At 35.0% G+C, this 18,928-nt stretch overlaps 4 protein-coding genes and 1 non-coding gene across 7 annotated transcripts; 1 reads left to right on the top strand and 4 right to left on the bottom strand.

Moving 5' to 3' along the window:
- Window positions 1–1,820: 1,820 nt before the first annotated feature.
- Window positions 1,821–3,167, bottom strand: LOC123216625 (heavy metal-associated isoprenylated plant protein 36-like). The gene is made up of 3 exons (XM_044637104.1): window positions 3,015–3,167; window positions 2,852–2,927; window positions 1,821–2,784 (listed from the first exon to the last, which is right to left on the bottom strand). Exons 1-3 carry the CDS (start codon window positions 3,060–3,062, stop codon window positions 2,072–2,074), a joined length of 837 nt encoding a protein of 278 aa, XP_044493039.1. The 5' UTR covers window positions 3,063–3,167; the 3' UTR covers window positions 1,821–2,071.
- A 1,676-nt stretch (window positions 3,168–4,843) lies between these two features.
- Window positions 4,844–6,523, bottom strand: LOC123216626 (dephospho-CoA kinase-like). The gene is made up of 3 exons (XM_044637105.1): window positions 6,364–6,523; window positions 5,994–6,139; window positions 4,844–5,479 (listed from the first exon to the last, which is right to left on the bottom strand). Exons 1-3 carry the CDS (start codon window positions 6,469–6,471, stop codon window positions 5,035–5,037), a joined length of 699 nt encoding a protein of 232 aa, XP_044493040.1. The 5' UTR covers window positions 6,472–6,523; the 3' UTR covers window positions 4,844–5,034.
- Window positions 6,524–6,588: 65 nt separating this feature from the next.
- TRNAG-CCC lies at window positions 6,589–6,659 on the top strand. Its single transcript has one exon. It is a non-coding gene; the product is annotated as a tRNA-Gly (tRNA).
- Window positions 6,660–7,217: 558 nt separating this feature from the next.
- On the bottom strand, window positions 7,218–18,897 carry LOC123216608 (glutathione S-transferase F8, chloroplastic-like). Of its 3 annotated transcripts, none has more exons than XM_044637081.1 (3): window positions 18,639–18,842; window positions 7,947–7,995; window positions 7,218–7,855 (listed from the first exon to the last, which is right to left on the bottom strand). In XM_044637081.1, the coding sequence occupies exons 1-3, from the start codon at window positions 18,786–18,788 to the stop codon at window positions 7,413–7,415; spliced, it is 642 nt and encodes a 213-aa protein (XP_044493016.1). In that variant the 5' UTR covers window positions 18,789–18,842; the 3' UTR covers window positions 7,218–7,412. The 3 variants fall into 3 exon arrangements, with proteins under 3 accessions (XP_044493016.1, XP_044493014.1, XP_044493017.1); XM_044637079.1 differs by lacking the exon at window positions 18,639–18,842 and adding an exon at window positions 8,105–8,338; XM_044637082.1 differs by lacking the exons at window positions 7,218–7,855; window positions 7,947–7,995 and adding exons at window positions 17,699–18,389; window positions 18,481–18,529 and having other exon boundaries at window positions 18,639–18,897.
- LOC123216603 (autophagy-related protein 18a-like) lies at window positions 10,805–14,523 on the bottom strand. Its single transcript, XM_044637075.1, has 4 exons — window positions 13,536–14,523; window positions 12,934–13,138; window positions 11,973–12,099; window positions 10,805–11,232 (listed from the first exon to the last, which is right to left on the bottom strand). The coding sequence occupies exons 1-4, from the start codon at window positions 14,445–14,447 to the stop codon at window positions 11,142–11,144; spliced, it is 1,335 nt and encodes a 444-aa protein (XP_044493010.1). The 5' UTR covers window positions 14,448–14,523; the 3' UTR covers window positions 10,805–11,141.
- Window positions 18,898–18,928: the final 31 nt, after the last annotated feature.

Raw genomic sequence — 18,928 nt, 5'->3', positions numbered from 1 at the left:
TACACAATGATTCCAAGAAGGAACCAAAAGGTGTTCATCCAAGTTGATGGAGAGTGATTCATTTTAATGTTCACAATCACAGATCATGTGTGACTCCATGATCCCAAGAACATCATAGTTCTGATGGGCTCTTCTGCACTAAAGCTAGGGTTTCGTCTCTTGGTTCTTCTTGTTAATGAAGGGTTATGCCCTCCTTCGATTCCATCTCCAGCCATAGCGACCCTGGCCGCTTCGAAAGCCTGCCTGAGCTTTTCTCCGATGGTTCTCTTTGAATCATGATGATGATGATCACTGGAGACGTGTTGGTGTTTCATCGTTGCCTATCACAGGATGTTAAGTAAGTAATTTGGCGAAGTGAAGACTTGTGTGGATATATAGACAGAAACAACTATAAAGATAACCTCCTGTGTCAAAATTCTATTAAGTGGTAGGCCAACTGGTCTCGTTGGGATAAGTTTGATTCTTTATATTTGTGGATGACACATCAGATTGACAATTGACAATTTTTGTGTCCCAGTTAGTTCAAACTCTAAATCTTTTCATCTATTGATTTACTTTTTCATTAAACAGTATAGGAATTAGTCTGTTTTGATGAAAAAATTTGAATCTCAAATATTTACATATATTGTAGCTTGCTAATCAAGAATCTGAAGCTGCGACATGAATCACTTTAATTATTCGAAATCTTGTGGAACTTGTTCTATTCTTTGCTATCATGCTTTGGAGGCCCCCTAAAATTCGAATTTCTTTTTAAAAGAATGAGATTCCAAATTCTGCAGCCTGTGGGAAGTTGCCATGTTGTTTACAGGGAATTAAAGAATAAAGAAACTGGTAAGTTTAGCATCAGTATCAGTATGAAGGCGAGGTAAGAAACGAATTAGGTTGGTAGGGTGTTAAATACATTTTCCCACCAAAGTTTAGGGAAACCATAATTTCTTCTTTCTTGGATGTCTACATATATATTCCCAAAAACCTAACTTTGATTAAAAAACAAAAAATTAAAGCTAAAGTGTGATATTGCAAGCAACCTCACATTTGACTAAATCTAGCAACTGTAATGGTTAGATTTTGTCAAAGGTATAATCTGACAAAATCTGGATAGATCTAACAACTGACAAAATCTTATTAAAAGTGTAATTCGATTAGATTTGGAGGTGTTGCCATAAGATTCAATAAGATGGCATTATGATTCCTTAACTGGTGTTGTCCAATAACACTCGAAAAGAAACAATTTTTCTCGTGAGTAGGGAAGTTCACATCCTAATAGTGGCTGATAAATGATCTCACAAGGGCACCCTGAAAATGAGGATGGGGGCTTCTAATAATCACTGAAATGTGTGACAACTCTACCGAGCTTGAATGGTAAGGTTTCATTTTCTTTTAACTTGAGTCTATTGTTAGAATCGGAAAGCCAACAGTATTCTTCCCTGCAATTCCGTGTGTACATAATATATATAATATACATATGCTTTTTCAATTTTAAAGCATCATATGAGGGTACATATGAAATGCATCCATGATGATTGATTCACACGTGTACATCGTCCTTCACACCAAATGTTATGCTTGTCAGGAGGAATAATAAGACATGACGCTTGAGAAATTTTTTGGTCAAAAAACCATTGGGTATCAGATCTGTATTTCCTACTCCTTCGAAAGCCCAATATGAAGATGAAATGTGAGTCCGACAATTCCCGTTATTCAAGCGCCCTTGCTTAAGTTGGGGATTGGGCCTCTACAATGAGCCACCCAGCTCTTGAAAATCTACTAATAACAGTGTCACTTCTTAAAAATGATTATTTTAATTAATAACCCATTTTTAGTTTACATAAATCACAATTTAGATCATACATATCACAAAGTTTTTTTTTTTTTTTTTAAATAATGATACTGGGTAGTAGAGACAATCTTTCTTTCTTTCTTTTTTTAATCCCTAGTTCCAGTGCCTTCACATAGATATATTGCATCTTGCAAAATTAAAGCCCTCTTCCTCCATCCCCAGCACATACATGATTTATGCTAGTTATTGACTGATATTTGTATATCCCTTGTTGCATGGCTCAACATTTTGTCACATAATAGAGCATCCAGCATCATAGTTTGGATCGGACGGTGGAAAGGGCGTATATGCTGGTGGTTGACAGTATAAGTAAGTATGCATGGCAGAGGCATAATATGACGTATTAGCAGTAGCATATGCAGTATTGTAACCTACTCCATTCATTGGAGTTGGAGGAGGATAATACGTAGGCGGCGGAGAGGGATATTGTTGGTGATTTGGAGGGTCGAGTTGTAGGGGACTTATATTCATCCTGGCCATAAATGGAATCGGTTCGAGAGTAGCCATAGGAGAACCAGCAGTTGGGTCTGGGCTTGCAGCTGCAGTGGCATCGCCAACATTTTCACCGCCGCCATTACCCGTTTGTCCTTTCTTCTTCTTCTTCTTCCCACCACTGCCACCGGCAGTTTCCTCCTTGCTTTCACCGCCTTTTATGCCAGCACTCTCCTGTGGCTTGTCAATGGAAATGGCGTTTTCAGGCTTTACTGGTGCATCCTGTTTATCATAATCATCCCCACCAACTTCCTGACCATCTTTAGCTTCCATTTGTTTGTCATTGTTCTTGGGCTTTCCGGGTTTTTTCTCCTTCTTCGTTTCAGTCGTTTGCGGCCAAAGCTCGGCGTGTTTTCCTGATCTCAAAAGCTTCTTAATAAGAGTATCTGCTTCAACGTTGCCATTCACCGTAACCTTATGCTGCTGTGAATCTACAACGACGGTATAAACACCTGTAAAATGAGAAAGTGATTTATATAGTTACCTCAAGCTAAAAATTTAAGAAGAAATATCTAGTACCATCAATGCCCTTGAGAACTTTTTTGACTTTCTTCTTGCAGCCTTCGCAATGGATAGAAACTCTCAAGACCCATGTCTGTAAAACACAGTTGATACTTAAGTTAAAAGGTGAAGAAGTGATTTCTAGAAATGGAATATGTAGTATTAAGAAGATACAACTCACCTCGTATTTCAATGGCTGTGGAGATTCTTCAGCTGGTTTCGTAGCCATGACGGAAACAGAGAGAGCTTAATGGCTTGAAAATGAAGAGAAAGGAAATGGAAAGCTTTGAGTTTTTGAACAGAGCTTGTTTAAACCTAAATAAGTGAGAACTCCCATTACAGTATTTATTGATACAAGATATTTGTAACAGAAGGTTAATTATAATCCACCAATGTCAAATAAACTTGCAACTTTCATTAGCGTTTGCCATTAATGTCGTCAGACTGAGCCAACGTTGTTGTGTCAGGTGGCCTAAAGAGTAAAACCTCCCATTGATGGGCTTCTCCTACTGTCAGTAGTTACAGGCAACTGGGACAGGGAATCCAAGCGCTTGTCAAAATTCAATGAATGAAAAGGCCAAGGCAATTCATCAGCAAAGTAAAAAAAGCTTCCTCTTATCCCCTGTTTTTGGCATGTAGTAAGTAGTTTCACTTTGTTTAGTTGCAAATTTAGAGGATATGTGTGACGACTTCCGGAGTGGGGGAGCGCACTCAAAAGCTCCACCATCAATGAGTTAAAGCTGCCGTCGAATTGTGGTAATTTTAATATCAATTAAATTCGATTCACCAAATTCGTCAGAAGTTTTTTAATAATCTAACAATCCGATTCATTGTTGAAATAATTGTTGCGTGGAAACTTAACCTTGCTCCTGTGTGGCATTTTCCTTCCAGAATTGCTACATAGTTATGGTATTGGTATTATGTTCTCGAGGGAAGTTGTGTAGGAGGCTTAGCCTGGCCGCCCGAATAATGAGCCCCACCCATTATGACGTTGTTGAAATCCACCCGCACCACCAGACATGCTCAGATTGCCCCTCGGGGACATGCACAGCACTTTGTTTGCAGAGGCTACATTCTCGGCATACAGATAATATATTACGGTAAGGTTGTGTATTTTTAAATTAATAATAAAATAATATTCAATTATATAATAGCATATCATTTATATGTATATTAAAAAATGTATATATATAACATTATTTGTCTAATAATAATATATATTTCTGTTTTAGGATAGTGTTAGTCCTTGTGAGATGATGGGTAATGACTCCATATAAGTTACACCACATTTACCCATCACAAAATTGTTATCTTGAGGCCAGGGTAGCAGATGCAGACCTTAAATTCGCATCCTACTTTCTCTCTGCTTAATGAAAGCTGGATCAAAGTCAAAACTTTAAACAGTTTATGATAAACTTCTGTGTAGGGCTCACTCCTTATCACTTTCAAGATTCAACATCAGATCAACTTATATAATTGAATGAAAATTCTCTTTCAGCCTTTCAGGGCAACATATAACCAAATGCCGAAGTAACAAGCGCATTGGAACATATGATATTATAGCCACCAAATGCTTGCCAACTCCGGGCTGATTCTGAACAAGCAGTTTATTAAATGATACAGCAACTATTACATAACAATGCTTTCCAGTGGTAAGCCTCCATAAGGCAAAAGCAGAATTTGCAAAAGATGACAATCAACATTATCAAGCAAACAAGAAGAAAACCAAACATTAATACTAACCATTTTAGCTTATCTCCGACATTGTATTAAGCAATGGCTTTTTGCTAAGCAAAAGAAAACAAAACAAAACATTACCACTAACCATTCTAACTTATCTCCAACATTGTATTTAAAAAAAAAAAAAAGTCTGCAGAAAATGTAGACTTGTATTCTCTCCTATTAATGCTCCGGCCAAGTGTTGCATCAATTGTTTTCAAAATCTAAGTTACCACAGCAAAATATTTCAATCCTCAAGATCTTCTTCGCTTCATTAGACATACGCAATTATTGATACAACATTTTAATTTTTCAAATTCCCACATGAAGCTCATTTACACATAAACAAAAAAGTGACTCCCAGTTACAAGCACTTAAGATCCAATTCAAGAGTTATTAATTGATAAAACCTACTGGAATAAACCGCAAATAGTTTAATAGACTAAATTACAATAACAAATCTGGAGTTTTATATGTGGTAATCATAATTTGCTAAAAGTCTTTCTGCATATAAGAACACCTATAATAACAGAAGCAAGAGTCGAAAAAGCTCCCTGCCTCGAAAGCCAGAATTCAGTCCAAGTCAAAGGTCTTGTGACCTGGAATAATACTTTCCGGAACTGCTCATTCAAATCATCCAGTGATCCAGTGTTATCAATCACAATATCTGCCTTGCTCCTTTTAATGTCCAATGGCATCTGAGCATTTATCCTATTTCTGGCATCCTCCTCACTTGTTCTATCTCTTCCCATAAGCCGTTGAAGTTGTGTTTCAGGATCAACCCATACAACAATAATAGGATTTGTCCATTTATCTATTTTAGCCTCAAATAACAAAGGTACATCAAGAACAATAACCTTAAATCCCTTTATCCACAGTTTTAGAACCTCAAAAAAGATGCCAGAGGAGATATAAGGAGCCAATAACCTACAAAAAAGATGAAAACAGAATTTCAAAAGTAATGTAAATTTGGAACTCTGTAACAAAAAAACAATTGAACTCCCAGATGCAAGTCCAAATAAAATAAAATAAAAAACTAGAAATTCAACTGTATGGCTCTATGATCGATAGAAATTTTCACTTTTCACTTAATATTGCCACAGAAGTTCTCAATAATCCCTTACATGATCATGAATTTAATTAACTGAAGCCGACACAAATCCTAGTAGAGGTTAAACCAATCAAAACCAACTAGAACTAGTAAATCAAACATTGGTTATAAGAATTCAAATAATATGAAAAGACTAAATGGCAATGAATTCCCCATATAATTACTATCGAAACAAATTAATTCTTTGAAAAAAGATTAGTTTTAACACAAACGACAATGATCAATAATATGTTACCATGTATGCGGTACATTAATTCAAAATCAATAAGTAGTCATTACAAATTTGTTTTGCAACCAAACAACCAAATAAAAACAGCAGTAGGTCCATACCGGTTAAGCAGTTGGCGCTTGTCAGGATCAGAGAATACAATTTGGCCGAGTTTTGGCCTATCCACTTCTCCGTTAGATAATAAAATCTCCTCTCCAAAACATGCAACAGCCTTTTTCCAACCACCGGTGCCTTTCTTTAATACATCCTGCAAACAAAATCAAGATCATTCAATCTTCATAAATTTCCCGATTTTTGTAAGTGACATAAGCTTTTTGTAATTGAAATTATAATATTTCAACAACATAAAAATCGAGAATCTAAAACTGCAATATAAATCTTAAAATCCTGAGTAAGATATTTAAAACTAAAAAATATGGTTGAAGTTAATCAGGTGCAGCGTGAGTGAGAATGAAAAGAAAGAGAAATTACACGAGCAACGATGTCGGCGTCAACAACGGGTATGTCATTGGCCCTGAAGAGGTTGGAGACCGTACTCTTCCCAGATGCAATTCCGCCAGTCAGTCCTACGATTCTCATTTTCCCCCTCTTGTTGCCCTCGCCTTAGCTGTTACCTTCGCGTCTTTTATGGTTTTGAGTCAACTTTTTTAACTTATTATTGTCTCTTAAAAACAAGTAGAACCATACAGCAAGCAAGCGCATCTGGTGTAGTGGTATCATAGTACCCTCCCACGGTACTGACCGGGGTTCGATTCCCCGGATGCGCAAAACAAGTTCGTTTTTAATCTTAATACACAGCACATCTAGGCTAGTTTGTTTTTATCTTAATGCACAGCACATCTAGGCCTAACTAATACATTTAGAATAAATAATACAAATACGTTTGACATAATTATTATGCACAAAACTACTGTAATTCACACAGATCTTTCTTCAAACATTTTACAGACAACAAAGCTAACCAATCTTCTTCCAAACAACCACTCTTTCTCATCCATGGCTTGAGTAATTACTGAGACAGACAACAAGCATTTTCATGAACATCTAATTCAGTTATAGATGTAACTAGGCATCAGTATCATAGTTTTAAAATTTTTAATATTATGTAACATAAAAGGTTTGATTATTGGTCGAGCAAAGAACCGAGGTCAAGTTTAGCAGAGAAAAGAAAACATGCTTAATTGATGAAGAAACATAAAAAAGGTTATCAAATTTAGCCCTTGGTCGTGTACATTGTCAAGATTTTGAACTGCTAAAATCCGCTTAATTGACTCATCATGACGAAATTTGTATGGCTATGCATTTCAATGCTATTGTCATTCTACTTGTTGGCACAAGCCATTTATTCCACACAGGCTTTATTATTTCAGTGTGCAAGACAACTACGGTTGTCTTACACGATTGATACAGTACACGCTTCAAGCAGTACACTAAGCATAGCAAAATGAAAGGCTCCTGAAAACAATGCCTAAATCTTTTGACAGACAAGTGACTGTCAAGTGATGTGCAGTAGCTAACATCTATTGCTTCTGCATTGCAATAACCTTGGACCAAGCTGGTCTCGATGAAATATCTGCAACCCAGGCACCGACATGAGGGCGTGAATCAAATAGCTTTTTCACTGGTGTCCCCATCAAGTAATGTAAATTAGGGAGGTGATGCATATCCGCTAAGGTGAAGCAGTCGCAAGCCAAGTACTTGGACTGAGCCAATCGAGCCTCGTAGATGTCTAAGACCTTGCATAGCTTAGCTTCATTCTCTTCAACCACAGCTGGATCCGTAGTCTGGCCAAACATTGGCTTAAATACTAGCTCCCAGCTCAATTTAGATGCCACAGGGTCGAATTGGTGTGCTTCCACCTCCTTCCATACCAAAAGCGGAGCTTTGGCCTTACCTAGGCATGTCAACTGAGTGCCCTTGTCAGCATACTCCTCAGCAATGTATTGGGTAATTGCCCTCGATTCTGCAGAACAAAAATTGAAAACATTAAGTTAACGCTAGTCATATATACTCATACAACATCAATAAGAGAGACATTTTTTAATCATATTTACCAAATAGCTTCTGGTCTCCAACTTCTAACGCTGGGACTTGACCAAATGGCTGGCAACATCAACCACACAAAACTCCGTTAGATTGTAGAAGAAATCTGTTAAGAAATGTTTTCAGTTGACAATCAGGCATGAAAGTGTTCAGTTGAAATTAGACTTACATTGAGGGAAAGAAACGTTTCAGATTTGTGTTCACCAGCTCTCATGTTTACCAGAATAAATTGGAAATCAAGATCCTTCTCGTAAAGGCAAGCAAAAACACGCATTGAAGCTGTGGAGAAAACAGCACCGTGAACTTTCAAGACTGCCATGATTATTGTGATTAAACCGAAAGGAAAAAGCTGAACCCTTACAGATGGATGTGGTTGAAAACCGAGGTAGCAGGAGTTTATAAGGTGGGATAGATGCTTTGGAAATTCTAGAATACTCTTTGCCTTGGAAATTCCAGAATACCCCTTTACTTGAAATAACAAAAAAACAAAGGGGGCCAAAAGACTTTTTTCTACCCAACGCGTAGAAAAATCTCAAACCCCATATTTTAATTTTTAAAAATTTAAATACTTTTTTATAATTAAATTTTTATTAAAAATTTTAATTAGAATTAAAGATAAATTGTTATTTATTAAAAAATTTTAAAAATTTTAGTTTTATCACATTTTTCTTCTTAAATTTAGAAATCTTATAATTTTTCTTAACTAAAAGTCTGAAAATTAACAAATATTTTTCAGGGTTTATTCCTTATCTTTTTAACACCGATTTGTTGTTTCTGACCATTGGCCATTTGGTGCAAAAGAGAAAATAAAGAAATTATAAAGGGTATTTATCGGTCTTCAAACTTTCGACTGAAAGAAAATATAAAATTTTAAAATATGAAGATAAAAATATGATAAAATTTTAAATTTTTTAATAAATAATAGTTTTATCTCTAATATTATTTGAGATTTTTAATAAAAAATTATTTATAAATAAATATTTAAATTTTAAAAAATTATAGAATAAAATTTGAAATTTTATTATTTGTTATATTAATTAAAAATAAATTTATTTTTGTCTCAAATAATAATATAATTATAATAAAATCAAGATTATCATGATAATCTTTTAATACCTAAAATGAAGATAGTAATCAGATTATCATTTATATTACATGTCACGTCAGTATTGATAATAAAATATTACCGTAATATTTTATTACTGACAAACCAAACAAGATAATAAAAGATAAATTACTAAGGTAATCTTTAAATCCGGTAACCAAATGGCCTCTTGTAGATGCCTTGAAATCTTGACCCTATAAAAAAAAATAAATTAATCTACAATTATAAAAAAAATTTAAGCAATACATTACAGGTTCTGAGATCTGATTCCCATATGTCGTAATGAATGAGATTAATTAAAAAATATCAATACATTCTTTTGACCTTAGGGTTGGTCGCAACTCTTTCACGTTGACGTGTGTTATATTGAGTGAGTTTGAGGATGTTGAAGACTCAAATAAAAAAAAAAAAAGTCTCACATCTAATAAATTTATAAACCCAATATATATTTTTTATATGGTATTAGAGCACGACCCAAACGACAAACCTAACAGTCTAATGTTTCTGGATACAAGTGATAATGCATCTAACTAAAAATTGGCAAGTTAAAAGACATGTTTAACAGCCTTGGTAGTTACACTTAAGTGAGAGTGTTAGAGACTCAAATAAAAAAGAAAAAAAAAAGTCTCACATCTAATAAACTTGAGTAAAATAAATGATATATAAGTGTGTAGATTAGATCTTAACACAAACTAATTAGTTTTGTATAATATAAGTTTCAATCTTCACACTTGTAAACCTAATATATATTTTTGGCAAAGGAGTTTTACATTTTAGAAATTCAAACTTTTTTGTTAATTTATAATATGAATCTGTAAAATAAATTATCACGAATTAAAAATGCTAACCTACAAAATTTGAGGCCAATCACAACCAAAAATAAGGCTGAATCACATGTTCCCACCCTAAGTTTAGCGAATCAAAGTAAATTTCTTGGGTTCAAAACTAAATTTAAGTACTTTGCTCTAGAGTAACAAATTTGAGGCATGCAATTGATGCAACGATAAGAGTCTCCAATCCACCATCACAAGTTATAGAGTGCGCTTTTTGCAATTTGCCCAACCATTGCAACCACAACTAGTACCACCAATCAGTTTATATATTATACAAAATAACAAAATAATATTTCACTATTAAATCTAGTATTTGACAAAAATACTCATCTTAACTTAAAAAGTGAAGGAGGGTCATGTCGGTAAAACCTTAGTGAGAAACAGAGGCATTCGGCCTTTAGAAATAGGGTTATCATCTTGTTATCTTTTCAAACCTATGGTGGGAACATGGGTTTCGACCCTACAAATAATTCTGCCAATGCTTTATCCCATACGCCAAGGATGTTAAATCACAAAGCATTAACGATCAGAAAGAGCCCCACCTATAGTTTGAATTGATGCAGTAACAAGATCAACGATTTAATTCATTTGAATCTTCTTCCATCAAACTTTCTGGACTTTTGAAAACTCAATACCAAAAATAATTTATTTTCTATTTCACATTAATTTCTAAAGGGAATATGGACACTGCAAAACAGGGAAATTTTTTTTGCACCCTATCCTTGAGACTGTTTCCAACATCCAGAATGTTAGGCCCAAGTCAAACTAGTAAGCATAAGAAACAGGGATTCGATGGTGGTATTGATCACAGACAAATATGATCACTGTGTCTGTGTCAAGACCCATTACACTAGGCTTCTATAGTGGATTTCTCATAAATTATTTAACAACTCACACATATTTTATCACATTCTTCTTCTACGAATTACACTAAATCAAAGGAAGGCCTTGATTACAATTTCTTTTAGAATTGAAAAAAAAGAAAAGTTAAATGAGTTGCAGATTTTACATATATATACTTATATTTACATCAAATAACAGAATAAGAGTTAATTCTACAATACCATATAGTATTGACACTGGGGGCATGCGTTGCCTCAGCCTTGATCACCCTTAATCCGGTGATCCATAAGGTCCCAGTGTCAATACATGAAGGTATCATATGATTTATCCCACCCACTATGAAGATTACATGAATGGAAGAAAAAAGAGAACTAAGGTAAAAATATACTTTATATTACCCAGATATCCAGATTTCAAATAGCCTTTCAGAACACTGCTTCTGGCTTTAGAAAGTTGTGATATTCAATTTGTGTCATTTCTCCACCATTAACTGGGTCAAACTCGCATCGATAGAAGCTGCAGTCATAATCAGTTGGACATAAACAACTTGATTCCAAAAAATTACTCTCTAATTGAGGAGAAAAACATAGCAATGAAATGTCCCAAAATAAGATAAAACAGGGTGCAGAACCAGGCCAAGGAAAATATTGATAAAAGACAAAAACCCAACAATACGATAACTTCAAAGATTTTGGTACTAGGAGGAAAGTTCTAGGAAATACACTGTGCACCTCTTAAAAGGAATTTTGTTCAAGAGCAGTCACTCAAACAATGGTAAAAAAACTATCTACATTATAATGAATCTATTTATACAAGGTGAAGCACAGAGGACTCAAAAATACTGATCAATTACTGAAATGGTTACCGTAGCTTGTTGTAAGGTGACTTGCTAAAATAAAGACAAGCCAAAATAAGGCAAATCATTTTTTTTTCTGGCATTATTATTTAACATAAGATGTGCAGAATAATTCTATTTTGATATTAATTCATTAATATAAAATGTAAAACTAACAACATACAGGCATTGTATTAATCAATTATCAAGTAAAATGAATCAGCACTTGGCATGTTTAAATTTCATGTTAAACAAGCAAACCTGATCTAGACCATAACAATTTGGGAAAACAAAACCTAACGCTTATGTAGTTAAGGGTCATATGTCAAAAAAATGCAATCCTGGATGGTCAGTGTCTATTTGATCAGTTGGTGTCCTCATGGAGAATAAAAAAATTTCCACCACCCCATGCTTTCATTACCTTCCATCCATGCCAAGGATTACCACTGTATTCTTTTGGTGACCAAAGGCAACAATGTATGCAGAACCCTCGACTAAATGGAACTGAGCCACTGACCACTCTGAGCTGAAATACTTGGGCAACACCCCTGTAAGAGAAAGACATATTAGTAAGGGGAATTGAAAATAGAATTTCCACATCTTTCTGGGGAATTATTCATCCATAACCCTTTGAAAACCTGTAGCACTAAAAAAAAGAAAAGTAGAATTGAGAATATGAAACTTCTATAAACTATTGACAATATTAACAATTAGCAGCATATCCATAACAAACGTGAGATGACAACATTGTTGAGTGGCAAGAATGGAGTCTCTCAGGAAAATTAACAATATTCTAGCATTAGGCACAGCAGAAGTTATGAAGAATAAGCACCTTCATAAATATTGGAAATAACACAAATTCTAACATGAACTTAATTACTAGTGTTTAACTGAAAATAGAGTAGTGATCTTTGGAGAAATCAGAGGTCCACCTGCACGAAACTCCTGTTAACTACAAGATTTATTCTTAGGCATATTATTTCAGCTGATCAAAAGTTTACTGACTCGTAGGACATCATCATCTCATCCAAATAACTCTGTGTATCCAAAGATAGTTGGAAACAATTCTATTGCATTGACCTGAACAAAAGATTTAAAAAAAAAAAAATCTTGGAGCTTGAGATCCATAGTGAGATAATGCATGAATGGCATCGCATAAGTGTAAATGCACCTTTCATAAGTTTAGAGAAGGAATTTTACAGCCTCATTGCGTTATAATTGGTTCAACATCTGGTGTCTACAATTGTCCATTCAATTTATTTGTGTGTTGAAGGGAAACAAAGCAATTATCACCAATAAATTCCCAAAGAAGCCTTACCAATCCATGTAATAATACAAAAAACAAAAATAAATTACTGCAGTAAGAAGTAAATGTACTTGACCTTTGATGAAAGAGAGGGATGAGGTAGGTGATGAGGCAAAACTGGGATCAGATGAAGTTTGTTTCTTGTCTGCTCTAAAGGATCCAGTATTAACCTTAAGGTTGAAAACATGGACAGTGCCCTTATCACTTGAGACTGCCAGCCACTGGGCATTTGAAGAGAAGGCCAGACTATAAATCTCCGCTCTATCAGCACCCCTCCTCACCTGCATTCCATATTCAATTAGTTCAACCTAATAGCACGATGGATGTTATAACGATTCAAAATTTATAGTTTTCAAACCAAAAAACCATGCCCAATTATCAATACATAACATGTTTTAAAACAGGACCTCATTTAACTTCACAATATTTAGCTTTCCTGGTTCACGTTTCACTAGCAAAATTCAATAAACATGCTAAGATCTACCAAACAAAGACATAAATATTCAAGTCAATTACACCAGCAACTAGGACTAATAAACAAATTTACATTTTTCGAAACTTAATAAGCACCCCAAACATAGTGAATGTAAAGTCTTAACAACAACAGGACAGTTTAATTTTCCCCTAACCTACAAATAATAGATTCCTCAGGGTTTTTTCAATAATATTAGGACATACCTCTTGCAGCAAGGTACCGTCAAGAGTATTAAAAATACGAACAAGGGTTCCTTTGGTGCTGGCCGTTGCAAGCAACTGTCCATCTTGAGTTAAAGCGAAACACGCAATTCTTGAGTCGTGAGCCATGATAAACTTTGTCCTTTTGGAGGCGTAATGTTCCACCCTAACCTGTCCCTTCTGCAACCCAGGACACACCAGCACCAACGAACCCGTCACCTGAGACACTGCACATAACCCTTTCGGATTTGCAATGGTTTCAATCTGATGTAACAGCTTCAAATCCGCGAAATTATACACGAATATCTTCTGTTCCAAAACCACCACGATTCTGTCGCGATGGAGTTTTACCGATCGAACCTCCGACCTAAATGCTAGCTCGCCGATGCATCGGCTTTGATGGTCGTCCCAGATCATCACCTTGTTAAGGGGATAATGTGGGTCCGGTCCACCACCAACAAGGGTTAATATATTGCATCGGAAAAGCATTTCAACGACTCCGATCCCTCCACCGCGGTCAAAATCTCGACGAAATATCTCACGGAAAGGGTCACAATTGTAGATCCTGAAGCCGTGGTCCGTGCCGGCGGCGAAACAACCATGGTCTTGGTTGAAGGAGAGGTGAAGGAGGGAAGGTGGGGGTGTTGATGCGGGTGAGGCGGACTCGCTGGCTGAAGAAAGAGGGGGGTGAAAATTGGAGTTGGTCTGCGGAATAGCAGAAGAAAAGGGGTCGGATTGGACCGGAGACATTGACGAAAAGGAATCAAGGTCGCGTAGATCCTCGTTGGAAGGAATGAAATCAGAATTAGGGTTAGGGTTAGGGTTAGGGTTAGGGTTAGGATTAGGATTGGAATTAAGATTGGGATTGGGATTAGGGTCAGGCCAAGGAGATGAATACTCAGAAAGAGTAGCCATGGAAGGAGAATCTAGAAAACAAAGATGAGTTCGCAGCAGCCTTTAACAGATGTTATTAATACTATGGTATTTTCCTGAAAATACGACATTCTCCCCCTTTGTTACGATAGGTGGTTCAAAAGTTAATATCGTTATTCGTTAATTTACAGACACGTAAATTGCATAGATACATGACACGTGTCGATAAGGTTAGGAAGTCGGAATGGGGTAAATATGATTTGTACGCTCACCTTATTGTTCAAACCAGCATTTAGGGCATGGCCCATTGGGATACAATCCAATCCGGTATGATTTGTAGAAGGCCGAAGGACTATTTTTTAGCCGAATTTAGGTGCAATTATAAAGTTACATTCACAAAATTTAAAAAATTTAAAAATTTATTTATGATATAATTTTTATTAAAATTATTTATTAGAGATAAAAATAAAATTATTATTTTATTATTTTATTAAAAAATATAAAATTTATTATATTTTTTCTTATAAGTATTAAAAACTAACAACTTCAACTCAGTTTAAAATTTTTAATTTTATAAAAATCACATTTTTTCTTCAAAATTTTTCTTCACTTCTCTAGTCATTATCTTTAGCGTCGACGACTTTTCTTCTCTAACCTAAATTATTGATCAACACACGTAAACAAATTTGGAATAGATCTTTTCGTTGAAAACGAAGAGATTGGACAAGATCTGGGTGAAGAGATCTGAAATATCTTTGTCGAATATGAAGAGATTCAAAGCCCAAATCTCTTCGTCGATGAAGAGGTTTCATCGTCGTCCTTTCCAGATAGCCAAAGAAAGTAGTTGGAGGAAAAGAAAAAAATTTTAAGGTTTTGGGAGGGAAAATATATGACTTTTCAAAATTAAAAAACTTTAGAATGAGTGAAATGTTAGTTTTTAAAATTTACGAGAGAAAAATGTAATAAATTTATATTTTTTAATATTATTAATAAAATAATAATTTTATCCCTATTTTTAATAAAAAATTTTAACTTCAATTGATTAATAGATAAAATTTTGGATTTTTTAAATCTCTTAAATATGACTTTAAAATCACGTCTAAACTTGGATTGAAAATAGTCCTTTGAAAGTTTAAATAAATAATATATATATATATATATATATATATATATATATATATGGATTAGCTCATTAAAACACTCAAGTGCCAGTTAAAAATCCATAGAAACGTAACCAAACACTTGCCCTGTTATGGCCCAACACGGTCTGTAAGACCCACTTTTTTTATGGGTCTTGGCACTATACTTCTCATATGCTCAACAAACCTATCAAATTTTGCCCCGCGCAACCACGATATTAGCAAAATCCTTCTCAATAATTGGCTTTTACATTTCCTAGGATTTATATATATATATATATATATATATATATATATATATATATATATATATATATATATATATATTTTTTTTTTTTTTTCAATTCATGACAAATTACAAGGAGACAGGAGAATAACCCAAAAATTTACAAGACATTTCTTGATTATGTTTGGTAGTCAGTCCCACATATTAATCAAAAGAAATTGAAACCACCAAATTAAGATAACTCAAACTAGTGCACAATAAATTTCACCCTCTGCGTTTTAACAAGTTTTTGATCTCAGTGTGGCTTTTCACTATATCTCCAGAAACAAGAGAAGCAATGAATCTTACCCTCCTCTCACCGACAGCTGCATGACTCTGGATGAATATCCTCTAATCACATAATCTTGCAAGCAATGAAGTAATACTTCTTTCTCCCAAAAAAAGCCGGATGTGTTATCATGAAATTTGAGAGAAATATGTACATAAAACACTGCTCTGACCATCTCCCTTGACTTGAATCTCTTTCCTATGGAAAAATTCATACGTTGAAATTAGTACATATTGTTTGCACTGAACCAGTGTAGAAGACAACTAATGAAATGTTCTAATAAAAGTCAAAAACTTTACCCCACTGCAATGATAAGCAACTTTATTCGGCCAGCCAGTCCTACGATTCTCATTTCCCCCCCTTGTTGCCTCCGCCTTACTGTTACCTTCACGTCTTTGATGGTTCGGAGTCAACTTTTTTGACTTAGTATTGTCTCTTTAAATATCTTAAGAAACTCGTTAGGCAGCGAGCAAGCTCATCTAGAGTAGTGGTATCATGGTACCCTCCCACGATACTGCCCGGATGCGCAAAACAAGTTTACTTTTATCTTTATACACAGCACATCTAGGCCTAGGCCTAGGCCAAACATTGCATCTATAATTAAAAAAGAAAATTTCACTTTACGGTGTAATCCACGCAGACTTTTTCTCAAACATCTTACAAACAGCCAAAATAATAAACAGTAGACGAGATGTACATCCACTTTATATGTAAAATGCTAATAAATAAATTAAACAAAAAAAAAAAACATTCACTTTACTTTATATCAAGAATAATATATATGATATAATCAATCATTAAGCACAAAACTATTGTAATTCACACATATCTTTCTTTAAACATTTTACAAATAACAAAATAGTACCCCAAAACTAACCAATCTTCTTCCCAACAATCAATACAAATATCAAATTCAAATAAAATTTGGTAACCCAATAAACTTATGCCTTAATTTAACCCAATCAAAGAGTCAAACAGCAATATAAAATTGAGACCTAAATGAATAGTTAAACAGCAATATAAAATATAGATGAAGGAAGATTCATGAAGCTGTGGAAAATATGGTGAATTGACGAGAAGCACGGCTGCCCTTTGTGCAGAAAATGTCCATCTGTTAAAAGAAAATGGAAACTGAAGTTGCAGTTTTAGTATAAAATGGTAAAGTTTTAATATAAATAGATATGGGTATACTTGCAATTGAACAAAACTTACGGTTGTTTTTGAAAAGTCATCCGCCCCTGATCCGGTCTTAATTTTCACTCTTTTTAATCCATGGCTGAGTAATTAGTGAGACAGAAAATAAACATTTTCATGAACATCTAATTCAGTTATAGATATAATTAGACAACAGTATCATAGTTATAAAATTTTTAATATTATGTAACATAAAAGGTCTGATTATTGGTCGAGCAAAGAACTGAGGTCAAGTTTAGCAGAGGAAACAAAACATGCTTGATTGATGAAGAAACATAAAAAAAGATATCAAATTTAGCCCTTGGTCGTGTACACTGTTAGGATTTTGAACTGTTAAAATCCGCTTAATTGGCTCATCATAACAAAATTTGTATGGTTATGCATTTAGATGCTGTAGTTATTATACTTATTGTCACAAATCACTTATTCCACACAGGCTTTATTATCTCAGTAGTTGTCTTACACAATTGATACAACACAAGCTTCAAGCAGTACACTAAGTATAACAAAATGAAAAGCTCCTAGTTGTCTTACACGATTGATACAATACAAGCTGCAAACAGTACACTAAGCATAGCAAAATGAAAAGCTCCTGAAAACACTGCCTAAATCTTTTGACAGACAAGTGACTATCAAGTGATGTGCAGTGGCCAACATCTATTGCTTCTGCATTGAAATAACCTTGGACCAAGCTGGTCTAGATGAAATATCTGCAACCCATGCACTGACACGAGGGCGTGAATCAAATAGCTTTTTGACTGGCGTCCCCATCAAGTAATGTAAATTAGGGAGGTGATGCATATCCGCTAAGGTGAAGCAGTCGCAAGCCAAGTACCTGGACTGAGCCAATCGAGCCTCGTAGATGTCTAACACCTTGCACAGCTTAGCTTCATTCTCTTCAACCACAGCTGGATCCGTAGTCTGGCCAAACATGGGCTTAATTACTAGCTCCCAGCTCAATTTAGATGCCACAGGGTCGAAATGGTGTGCTTCCACCTCCTTCCATACCAAAAGCGGAGCTTTGGCCTTACCTGGGCATGTCAACCGAGTGCCCTTGTCAGCATACTCAGCAATGTATTGGGTAATTGCCCTCGATTCTGCAGAACAATAATTGAAAACATTAAGTTAACGCTAGTCATATATACTCATACAACATCAATAAGAGAGACACTTTTTAATCATATTTACCAAATAGCTTCTGATCTCCATCTTCTAACGCTGGGACTTGACCAAAGGGCTGGCAACATCAACCACACAAAACTCCGTTAGATTGTAGAAGAAATTTGTTAAGAAATGTTTTCAGTTGACAATCAGGCATGAAAGTGCTCAGTTGAAATTAGACTTACATTAAGGGAAAGAAACGTTTCAGATTTGTGTTCACCAGCTCCCATGTTTACTGGAATAAACTGGAAATCAAGATCCTTCTCGTAAAGGCAAGCAAAAACAGGCATTGAAGCTGTGGAGAAAACAGCGCCGTGGACTTTCGAGACTGCCATGATTATTGTGATTAAACCGAAAGGAAATAGCTAAACGGTTATAGATGGATGAGGTTGAAAACAGAGGTAGCAGGAGTTTATAAGGTGGGATACATGAGGCTCTGGAAATTCTTGAATACTCTTTTACTTGAAAAAAAAAA

The sequence above is a fragment of the Mangifera indica genome, chromosome 5, assembly GCF_011075055.1.
Source record: "Mangifera indica cultivar Alphonso chromosome 5, CATAS_Mindica_2.1, whole genome shotgun sequence".
NCBI classification, from domain to species: Eukaryota; Viridiplantae; Streptophyta; class Magnoliopsida; order Sapindales; family Anacardiaceae; genus Mangifera; species Mangifera indica.
The sequence above is the reverse complement of the archived record's forward strand: the minus strand, read 5'-3'. Positions and strand labels throughout refer to the sequence as shown.